Source organism: Gambusia affinis, linkage group LG10 (assembly GCF_019740435.1).
Source record: "Gambusia affinis linkage group LG10, SWU_Gaff_1.0, whole genome shotgun sequence".
NCBI classification, from domain to species: Eukaryota; Metazoa; Chordata; class Actinopteri; order Cyprinodontiformes; family Poeciliidae; genus Gambusia; species Gambusia affinis.
In genome coordinates, this window is record NC_057877.1 from 4,056,824 (window position 1) to 4,068,888 (window position 12,065).

The 12,065-nt window shown below is 41.6% G+C and overlaps 1 protein-coding gene across 1 annotated transcript in view; it reads left to right on the plus strand.

Annotated features, from left to right (window-relative positions):
* crocc2 (ciliary rootlet coiled-coil, rootletin family member 2) overlaps window positions 1-12,065 on the plus strand; it is a 40,951-nt gene that overhangs the window by 12,110 nt on the left and 16,776 nt on the right. Inside the window, 5 exon segments of the mRNA XM_044128645.1 lie at window positions 1,499-1,643; window positions 1,742-1,888; window positions 1,964-2,194; window positions 7,165-7,358; window positions 11,789-11,916. Coding sequence (XP_043984580.1) covers window positions 1,499-1,643; window positions 1,742-1,888; window positions 1,964-2,194; window positions 7,165-7,358; window positions 11,789-11,916 — 845 coding nt within the window.

The window sequence follows — 12,065 nt, forward strand, 5'->3', positions numbered from 1 at the left end:
ATATGAGAGAGATTGAGTTGAAAAGGACATGCTGCAAGTTAATGATTAAGGATGGTGATGAAAGTGCATCAAGAGGTGAGGACAGTGTTGAGAGGATGGGAGGAGTACGTTCAGAAGCTGACGAATGAAGGAAAGTGAGAAAGAAAAGAGGACAGGTTGGGGAAATGGAGTGAAACAAAAGGCACATGAGGACAGGACGAAAATTGGAGAGATGGATATGGAAACCAGTTGTTGAAAATGGGTTTAAAACAGACATGATCAGAATGAAGCAACGAAGTTAATTTAGTACTTATGTACTATTTGTGAGAATTTGTACTTTACTTGAGTAGAATTTGTTTTTCAAAAACTTAAAAAGTTTATTACATTTTGAAATTAAAATTTCTACTTCACCTCATTGCTCTAAAGGCTTTTATTGCTTCGTTGACAGTGTTTGTGTAGTTTGTGTCTATTTTGTTCCATAGACAATGTAAAACGAGACACTACACCCCTCTATGATAGGTGTCGATACGCAGCTTGAAACCGGTTTCAAGAAGAAGAACAGGAATCCTTTGTGTCCCACTAGTGTTGCCGTATTGGTAGGGTTCCAGATGCTCAAAGTGACTGAGTTTCTAGAAAAGCTAGATAAATGTAAGCCTGGTGCATTATTCTTGATGATCTGTGATCTTTTCACTATTGCAGAAAATTTCCTCAGTTATTTTCGACTGCAGTCCCATGAAATTCATTATCAGTAAACTTCAAATTTTTGAGTTTAGAAGATGGATAGCAGCAGACATTAAGTAGAATAACCAAAAACTTAGTAAGAGTATAACCACTTCAATATATTTTTTTACTCAAGTATAAGTAAGACGCAGTTGTCCTAGAAAATACTCAAGAAAAACAAAGTATTTGGTAAAAATGCAACTCAAGTACTGAGTAGCTGATCAAAACATAAATTGTTTAATATTTAAAAATTACATCATCAGATGGACCAAAACGTAAAGTTAATGTTGGTATTTTAAAGACCAAAATGAAAATAATTTATATAAATTATGTAATTACAAAATAACAAAATCAGACAAAAGAAAAATTTTCCAAATCAATTTCTTCATAAATGAATCTTATGAAACCTTTAACAACAACTGCAGGTGTGGCGAATATTTTGGCTAATACAAGCTTGTTCTTCATTCAGTGAAGTTACTCACAATGGTTATTGTATCCAGAAATGTTACAGTAATTAGAGTAGCAATTCTTAGTACTTATAATAAAATTACTCAAGTACAAGTATAAAGTACAGAGTTGAAAACAATACTCACAGAAATAGATTTTCCTTTCAAAAATTACTCAAGTAACTGGATCTGAGTAAATAGAACTAGTTACTACCCTCATCTGGACCGCTGATATGTCATACTGCGGAGCTGAAAGGAGGAAAATTGGAAGACCACAGAAAAGTTGACATGATCAGGAGTCTGACAAAAACAAATAGTTTGAGAATTACATTTTGATATATTTTATATTTCAGGGAAAGAGCTTTAGAGGATCTTGAGAGCAAATACTCTGATCTGCGGAGGGAACTGATTACAGTGAAGGAATCTCTGGATCAAATTACTCTGCAGAAGGAGATGCTGGAGGATGACAAGGCCAGCCTTTCTTTGGCTCTAAGCAAGGTAAACTGTTCTGCCAGTCAGAGCACAATGCTTACTTTCGATATATTTGTGGCTCTTGGACATTTGCGCGACTGTTGTAATAATGATTGACTCCACAGATGGAGTGTCACAGTGCTGCACAGGAGAGCCTTCTGATCAAACTACAGAGGCAGCATTCTACCCTTAAAGATTCTCTCATTAAACTGGCTGCTCTTAGCGAAGGTCTCGCCAAAGACAAGGTGGAGCTTAATCGCATTGTTCTTCAGGTCAGTCTCTGTGGATTTTCGCAAATGTACCGATGTGCGGCAGAGCGAACGAAGCGAAATTTCCATCTCTTTCAGACGGAAGGTGAGAAAACGGAGCTCAGCGAACGCAGATGTGAAGCTGAAGGGAAGCGGGCGGCAGCCAGAGAGGACGCGGCGCGAGCGCAGAAGGAGATGATGAACTTGCGTGCTGAAAAACAAGCCTTTGAAAGCTCCCACATTCTACTGCGAGAGCTCTGCCAGAAGCTGGAAGCGGAACTGAGCCTCCTGCACAGGGAGAGAGCCGAGGCCCTGAAGAAGCAATCGGAGGTCAGGGCTTGTTGGTCATTCACACCCCTCCTTGCTCCCACCACCTGGGAGAACTGTGCTTACGTTATTAATAGCTTTCATCACACTCACGCAGCTTGTTTTTGTTACACTAAAATGTATAGGAGCTCACACAGTGGTTTTTTTTTTTATTATTATTATTATTTTCTAATTTTGTAGAGTTTTCTTTGGAGCTCTTCTGCTGCGTTTTATGAGTGACCTGGGAGATTACAGCCACAGGATACCCAGGAACAAATGAGAACTGGAAAAGATAAATAGATAGACATTTAATACCGAGCAGAGGTCTTCCAAAAGCACCGATAAATTAACACCTTAAGTATTCCCATTCTTCCTAAATAACATCTCGCCGTTTCGTCCTGCAAAGAATGAAAAGAATGCCTTCCTGATTTATTATCTGTTCTAAATGTAATACCTGGAGCTGTTGATCCCCAGTTAGAGTTTAACAGACCCAAACAATTTGACAAATTCCATCCAAACATTTTTAGAAAACCTATCTGCAAAAAATAAATCAACCTTAAATAAAACAAGCCCTGTGTGGCCTCTAGAGTACTATGCTTGAGTTCCATCTCCTCACTGGCTGCTACTCTCATCCATGACATGTAATTCATCCTTTTTCATATTTACCTAAGGAGACGCTAAGAGGAATGCAGCGATAATATTTGGTTAATGTGAGCTCATTTTAGTTAAAAACCAGATTATATCGATTCTTGCTTTTGTAAACATTCTGCTTCAGTACTGTTTTAGAGTATTTACTGTTACATAATGTCAAATTATAATAATATCTGCCTAAACATAACTGAAACAATTATTGGCCGCTTGGAAAAAAAAAAAATCAACTTTTTTGTGCTTTTGTTCACATAACGAACAAAGCCATTGTTCTGTGAATGTTGTCCGAGAAAATAGCAGAAGATGTACAACATTTTTTATTTCTCCACAATAAATACAAGTTTCCTAGTGGGGAAAAAAAATACATTTACAGATGTGGACAAATTTGTTGGCAGACCAAAAGGCTTCCAAAAAATTGAGATTTCATTGCAGTGACACAATCTCATAATAAAAGTCTAATACAGATCGAAGAGAATAAACTACAATACAGGGAACACAATACAATACAAGAAATGAACACAATGGCAACGACTTTCCAACAATAAAGAGCAGAGGAAAATTCACTTAATATGGTCAAATCTTTCAAACGGAAATAAGGAAGATAGAAAAGCAAACAAACAACAAAGGCTCATGACAAATTTTTTGGTTTGCATTTGTAGTGAAGGGATACATCATGATTTGTAGCCTGTACACATGCAGAGCATTAATGTTCAGAACTCTGCATTCTACCACACACGTTTATGAGGACTCCCCACGATCAATAAAATCTATTTGGAAACATTTCTGTTTATCCTTCACCTACAGAAGCGATGAAGAGGGAGGGGTAAACCAAACTAAAGCAATACAGGAACTTTTTTTCAGCACCATTAAGGATTTTAGTCACTCCACAATTTTCTAATTGCTGACATGAAACACAATAAAGCAGGATTGTAGCCATGGGAGACTTTAAAGCCGCGAACAATACACTGGCACTGTCCTCCGTTGGGAGAGGTTTCCCCAGTGAGACATGTTTTCACACTTGAACATGTTTTTATTATCAATTTCCAAACAAGAACAAAGATGGTTTCAAGCAATTATACGACTCTTGTGGTTTACAAAATCAAATCAAATCTCTGGACAATTCAAAAATGGCCTCCTTTTGACATACTAGAACATTTTGATTAATTATTTAACAGAGAGCCAGGGGACAAAGAAGCAAAACGTATCTATAAAAACCCAATATTTTTTAGATATTTTGTTTACTTCTTTAATGACAAGCAGGGACAGACAATGGCTGAATGGATAGATATTTACGTCTTTTGGTTGAAACATACTGAAATCCTACTGAACCTTGTGTTTGAACACAGGGTTACGCCTCTGTTGTACCCAACAGGGGCGTAACCATCATCTCAGAACCGAGTGGAACAAATTTTTTAGAGGTCTATTGAGTGATTTATCATCCTCTCACATTCAGTCGCACCACTCCTTAGTGGCTAAAAACACACGTAATCACTAACAGCCATGGTAAAGCACCAGTGGACCCACTTTAGTTCTTTAAACTAAATACTAACAAAGGCTAAACTTTTTGGGCAAGTAACTAGATCATTATGTGTTAAATGGTAACACTGAACATGAATGTTTAGTAAAACGGCATTCCTGTAAGCAAATTACTACAAAACATGGAAATGACATGGTAGCAGGATGTTAAGTCACAACAAAAATGACATAAACCACTCTTAGCCTTCTTCCATATTCTACTTACAGTTTAGGCTAAAATATTTTGGAGTATGAATGATAGTAATTCTGAAATATCTGCCTGGTTTCTCCCTGCAATAAATATCTTTTTGTCACCAAGTTAGAGTCTCTCCTGGTCCCTGCTGCTGGGCTCTGGTCTAATATCACCTCCTTCACTTTGTTCTTTTTCTTATGATGAGAACGATTTCTTGTAAATATAGGAAAGCAACAGTGATGATTGAAGGTGGGTATATCCCTGCCATTATTAACTAGCAAGAACTGTAACATGGGTAGCAACATCGGTATTCGTGTTAACTAGCTTACTTTGATATATTAGCATGGAAAGTTACCACATGTCAACAGATTAAACAAAGACAGTAAACAAATGTATGGGTAACATGTCGGGCACATGCAAAGCCCCCATCCGTAACGCCTACTGACACCCATCCATAACTTTTGGGTAACTTTACAATTCTAATCTTTAACAGGGAGGCCAACAGGCTTCCTGCCACTTAAAAGAAACTGCATTAGAGGATAATCCTCTCCTGTTCTGTTTATGAAACCAGAGAAACTGTTGGAAGGTGGTAAAGCAATTCTTTATTGCTCTTAATTGTTGCTGCTCGACAGATCTGTGTCACCATATTTTAAATGACTTTTGGAAAAAGTCAAACTCTTAAAGCTGCAGTATGTAACTTTTATTCAAAAAAAATGTTTCTTTATGTATTTGTTGAAACAGTCAAATTGTCATGACAGTATGGTGTGAGATAGATAATCTGCGAAAAAGTTTTTTAAAAAACCCTAGAAACTAGAAACAACCAATGAGAGCTAGAAGGTGGGTCTTAGCGGTGTCAATCAGCCGTCTGTGTGGCGCTGCACATCTTCCCTCTAATTCACCCTTGTTCTTTGTTGCGCTGCAGCTTTCACTGCCTGTCAGGAATGCTAAGGCAGTGATGTCAGTAACACGCGTCACTGACGTCGGACCACTTTTTTCAGTAACGAGTAATCTAACGTGTTGCTATTTCAAATCCAGTAGTCAGACTACAGTTACTTATCGAAATCACGTTGCGTTACTGTGTGTTACTATGTTCTTTTGGAATTTAATTGTATTTACTCTACAAGTCTTGTAGAGTGAGCGCCGTTTCTATGCGATAGTATCAGCAGCGACAGAAATGTAAACAGTGGAGGGAGATGTGCATTTTTGTTGGTGGATAAACAGAAACTATTTTTGAGTTTATGTCGCCAAGTCTGATTATTATAAGCGGCTTTGGGCTTGCTTTTTTTTTTTTTAAGTCGCTCGCAAATTTAATGAGTTGCGGGTTGCGCCTTTGTGGGCTCATTTTTGAATACGAAGTTGCTCTTTTGGGCTTGGAAATAAGCAGAGACTCAATAAATCCCAGAATTTGTTTGACATCCAGTTAGTTTTAGTCCAACATTTTCCGGATGATCAGTCCCGCTGTGTCTTTGTTAATGTCAAGGTTATACATGTGCTGTGAATGATATCGAGCTTCACGTTGCACTCCAGAAAATTGCAAACATCGAAACTAATATGAACAGCACAATAAACGTGAGAACAGTCACGAATGAACGAGTCTATAAAGTTGTGCAACCAAACGACATTATAATCATTAATATTAAAAAAATTGTCACAAATCTGTGCCGCGGGAGATATGAGTTGTGGAGCAACAGGAGGAGCTCTGTGTGCTGCGCTCTGACACCAAATGCAGTACTGTAATGCAGAACCTGGAGATTGGGAGGGACTGGTAGGGACTTTGAAATCCTTCTTAGAGTTTTCCATACAATAGTGGACCACACAAAAACACACCAATTACTAACATTTTTTTGGTACTGTTGTTACCATTACACAATCTCCCCTTCAGTTCAATCTTATAAGTGAAGATATATTGTTGATGTGACCATTATAAAATAGCTTACAATTAAGTATTGGCAAAGATCAATGTAATTTTCACAGGTGGCGGAGCGTTGTTGTTAGCAGCTGCTGAAAGTAACTAAAAAAAGTTACTTTTAATGTAACTTAGTTACTTTCCAAATCAAGTAGTCAGTTATCTAACTAAGTTACTTTTTCAAGACGTAATCAATAATCCGATTAAAGTTACTTTTTCAAAGTAACTATGTCATTACTGTTTTCAGGCTAGTTAGCATAGCCACTGATGACTGCAGATAAACGATTTTCCTGTAATGGTAAGTTGTTTCTTCTCTATTACCACATTTAGCAGCGAGTACATGAGGTTGACTGACAACACTACGACCTTCCTCTTGACTTTGCTTGGCTGTTTTCGGTCAAGATGACTCGGGAGCGGTGCAGTTCGATAGGCGACAATAGTATGTCAAGGAGGAAGTCTTCACAAATGACCTGTCTCATAAAAACATATTTGTCAGTTTTAACAAATATGTGAAAAAAAACATACTTTGCCCATAATTCTCACTTTTGGCTCCCTTTAGCAAAATGCCAAGCTTGGTATCAGATTTTGGAAACTGGCCTTAAAATGTCTTGAGATTTGAGGATCAATTTATAAACCTTGTGTCTTCCGTGTTTCAATACATGGAACTGTTTACTGTTGCATTTAAAAACAGTTTGTTTGATTTGGTTTCTATTTGTGAATGTCCATGTTCAGGTCAACAGGCAGATGCAGACTTTACAAGAGGAACTGTGTGCATGCAGGAAGGAGCTAGAAGAAAAGACCACCGCTATAAAGACAGCTGCCCAACAAAGGGCGGCGCTTGCCAAGGACAAGGCTGCTCTGGAAGTCGAACTAAACTCTGCCGACCGAAAAGCCTGTAGTCTCACACAGGAGCTTGTTGCACTGAGGTGTGTGTACGTCTGTGTGTTCTTGGGGTACATATACGTTTTCATTGTCTGTCATTTTGACTGCCAGGGTAAAGAATTTTACCTGTCATTTTTAATAATGACTTATCCAGCTGCATCTAATTTTCATTTGGTTTAATTATTATTCAACAAGCAGAGGATCCACATCGTGCCATCACACATCAAGCAGATGAATGCTTGTACATATAAACTCCTGCTATGGTTGTAACACACACCTTCAGCTGGATCTGAATTGTGCAACCTTTGCACATGATCAAATGTCTCCAGGTTTTGATGTTGATCTGGAGGTTGAATCTGCGCTCTGGTAATAGACACTGGTATAACATTTCTCCAGCAGAAGTGATCAGAAGTTGGCAAGACTAAAACTGTGGTTTTCCGTTTTCACAAGTACTCTCTTCCGTGGGAGGAAATCCCATGCATCTGCACCAAGTGGTCAGGGATGTGAATTGTAATTTGTCGAAATGACGGATGGCATTCAGATCTTTCCGTCACCACCGAATATATATATATATATGTATATATATATATATATATATATATATAGCTGGCAGGATAGCTCAATAGATAAGTCAGCGGTTTTTCACCCGGTCGACCCGGGTACGAATCCAGGTCGAAACCGGAAAAAGGGCGCTATCCTGTCTGGGTCCTTAGGCAAGATCCTTCGAGCTACAGCCTACCTCATAACATGAGAGACACAAAGAAGCAAGGAAACATGCCGGCTCAGACGTCGCCCGGCCAAACCAGGTCTGCGTCAGGTGCTGGGGAACCAGAGCACCTTGACGATAAATGGGCTACTGGAACAACGAGGCGGACAACGAAGCGGAAATGGGCAAGAGGTGAAAACTTGGATCTGTTGGAATGCTACTACTCAAGTAGCCCCGATCGGAGGGGCTATATGCAAAGACTGAGGGAGGAATGGTTACTTCGACATCCCCAGTCCACACTAAGTGCTAAACAGCTAGTAGCTCAGTGTTCCAACATCCGCAAACGGCAACTGCTATCACAGCTTGAGATTGACGAAGTACAACACAAACGCTACGGCGAAGAGGAGGAACCTGGATGTCAGAGAGGGCGGGGCTTAACTACAAGCCCCCGCCCAGAGAGGGAGTATGCAGCCACAATGACGGAAACAGAGCTGAACGAGGCTGCAACGGACCTGAGAAATAGAATCATGGCAGGAATGACAGACAGACCTCCTCGGCGCCAATTACAACGGCTGAGTGAAATACCATCAGAAAGTCTCATTGAGAATGTGAATGCAGCAGTGAGAACAATCCCTACCAATACCATAACAGAAACCAACGCAGCATCAGTGATCCTTGAGCTGCTTGGTTATAAGAATAACAATGACAATAACAAATACCCACCATGGAAAAGACGGTTAAAGAGTAAAATCAAGGCAACAAGGAGGGAAGTGAGCCAACTATCAGAGCTCCATAAGGGAACAATGAAAAGACCAATACCCGAGAAGTACAGCCAGATGCCCATACCTGAAGCACTCGAAACTGCCAAACAGAGGCTCCAAGCCTTGGCCAGCCGCCTAAAGAGATACACAAGGGAGAAGGAATCCAGAAGGATTAACAGGCTCTTCTCCACCCAACCAGCTAAAGTGTACTCTCAGTGGCAGGGGAATAACAAGACTGGAGACCCACCAAGGCTGGAGACAGAACAATACTGGAAAGGCATATGGGAAAGAGAGGCGTCCCACAACAGCAATGCAAAGTGGCTGATCTCTCTACGAGATGACCACAGCAAACTCCCTGAGCAAAATCCGGTAACCATCACTGTGGCAGATGTCCAAGAAAGAGTCTCAGGTATGAAAAACTGGACAGCACCAGGGCCAGACAAGATCCATGCCTACTGGCTAAAGAAACTGACTGCCCTACATGAGCGACTGGCAGACCAAATGAACCAGCTGCTACAGAACGGGAACCACCCTGAATGGTTAACTGAAGGGCGCAATCCTGATCCAGAAGGATCCAACAAAGGTCCCGGTCCCATCTAACTACCGACCAATAACCTGTCTCTCCACAACCTGGAAGCTCATGTCAGGCATCATAGCGGCTAAGATAAGCAAACACATGGATCAATACATGAGCACGACACAGAAGGGCATCGGGGTAAATAGCAGAGGAGCCAAACACCAACTCCTTGTAGACCACACAGTTGCCAGAGACTGCAAAACCCGACACACCAACCTGTGCACGGCTTGGATTGATTACAAGAAAGCCTATGACTCAATGCCACACACTTGGATCATCGAATGCTTAGAGATGTACAACATCAACAGGACCTTGAGAGCCTTCATTGCAAACTCAATGCGGATGTGGAAGACCACCCTTGAAGCCAACTGCAAGCCACTTGCACAAGTATCCATCAAATGTGGCATATACCAAGGAGATGCGCTGTCCCGCTACTGTTCTGCATAGGCCTGAACCCCTCAGCCAAATCATCAACAAGACTGGCTACGGATACCGACTCAAGAATGGAGCCAACATCAGCCACCTCCTCTACATGGATGACATCAAGCTGTACGCCAAGAGCGCGAAGCGAGACATCGACTCACTGATCCACACCACCAGGATATACAGCACGGACATTGGGATGTCATTCGGACTAGAGAAGTGTGGTCGGATGGTTACAAAGAGAGGAAGGTCATCCCACAGAAGGGATCTCACTCCCAGAAGGAACAATAGCAGACATAGAGGAAGGTTACAAATACCTGGGAATATCACAAGCAAATGGCAACCTTGATGAGATCACAAGAAAAGAGCCACAACCAAATACCTTCAACGAATAAGACAAGTCCTGAGAAGCCAGCTCAATGGCAAGAACAAGATCCGTGCAATAAACAGCTATGCCCTACCAGTAATCAGATACCCTGCAGGAATAATTAGCTGGCCAAAGGAGGAGATACAGGCCACAGATGTTAAGACCGGAAACTACTAACAATGCATGGAGGGTTCCACCCCAAATCCCGCACCCTGAGACTGTACACGAACGGCACAGAAGGAGGCAGAGGACTAGTGAGTGTGAGAACCACTATCCAAGGCGAGACATCCAAGATCCATAGATACATCAGGGACAAAGCCTCAACAGACAATGTGCTCAGTGAATGTCTCAAACAATGGGGAACAGAAGCTGAGGTGCGGAGGAACCATCATGGGAGGACAAGCCCCTGCATGGGATGTACCACCGGCAAATAACTGAAGTGGCTGACATCAGAAAATCCTACCAATGGCTGGAAAAAGCTGGACTGAAGGACAGCACAGAGGCCCTCATCATGGCCGCCCAGGAACAGGCCCTAAACACCAGAGCAATTGAGGCCCAGATCTACCACACCAGACAAGACCCAAGGTGTAGGTTGTGCAAGGAGGCCCCTGAGACAGTCCAACACATAACAGCAGGGTGCAAGGTACTGACAGGGAAAGAGTACATGGAACGACACAACCAAGTGGCAGGCATAGTGTACAGAAACATCTGTGCAGAATATGGACTGGAACCCCCAAGATCAAAGTGGGAAACACCCCCGAAGGTAGTGGAGAATGACCGAGCTAAGATCCTGTGGGACTTCCAGATCCAGACAGACAAAATGGTGAGGGCGAACCAACCAGACATAGTCGTGGTGGATAAACAACAGAGGAAAGCCGTTGTGGTGGATGTGGCAATACCAAGTGACTGCAACATCAGGAAAAAGGAGCATGAGAAACTAGAGAAATACCAGGGCCTAAGGGAGGAACTGGAGAGGGCCTGGAAGGTGAAGACCACAGTGGTGCCTGTGGTCATCGGGACCCTCGGGCAGTCACCCCAAACTGGAACAGTGGCTACAACAGATCCCAGGAACAACATCAGACATCTCAGTCCAGAAATGTGCAGTCCTAGGCACAGCCAAGATACTGCGCAGAACCCTCAAGCTCCCAGGCCTCTGGTAGAGGACCCGAGCTAAGAGGAAGAAGAATCACCACCCGCGGTGGGTGAGAAGGGATTTTTTTTTTTTTATATATATATATATATATATATATATATATATATATATATATATATATATATATATATATATATATATATATATATATATATATATATATATACATACAGGCATAAGGCAGGCAGGCATACATTGCCATGAGTCAATGTAGGTTCATACCTTAACTTCTCAGTCCCCAAGTGTGTGTGTGTTGGGTTAAGTAAAACCAAATGGCATTGTATATTTTAAGGCAATCTGACCTAAAGTGCATTTGGATTTCTAAAGCAGAGACTCATGTTACAAGAGTCTACAAGTAAACTAGTTTTATTGGAAGCTCTGTTTGAGGTGGATTATTGGATTTTATTATCCTCTCCACCTTGAGTTTCAAAGGTCCTGTTTTTGGTTTTTTTCCAGAGCTCAGTGCTTTTTTATTGCTTTGTTCCAGAGCAGAGAAGAAATCCCTGGAGGCAACTATATTCGAGAGCCAGGAGCTCTCCGCGTCCCTGGAGGCCAAGCTCACCAGGCTGGAGGGCGAGAGATCCAGCTTGAGTCTGGCTAACGAGGCCTTGACGCGTGAGTGGCTTTTCCCTCAGAGGTCTCACTGTTTTCCATGCCAAGCCCCTCAACCATGAAGCTTTTCCAGCCATCCACCAGAGATCCATATTTCAGCCCTGAGATCTGTAACAGCTGGGCTGCAGTATCACCGAAGCTGCTTTCTCAGC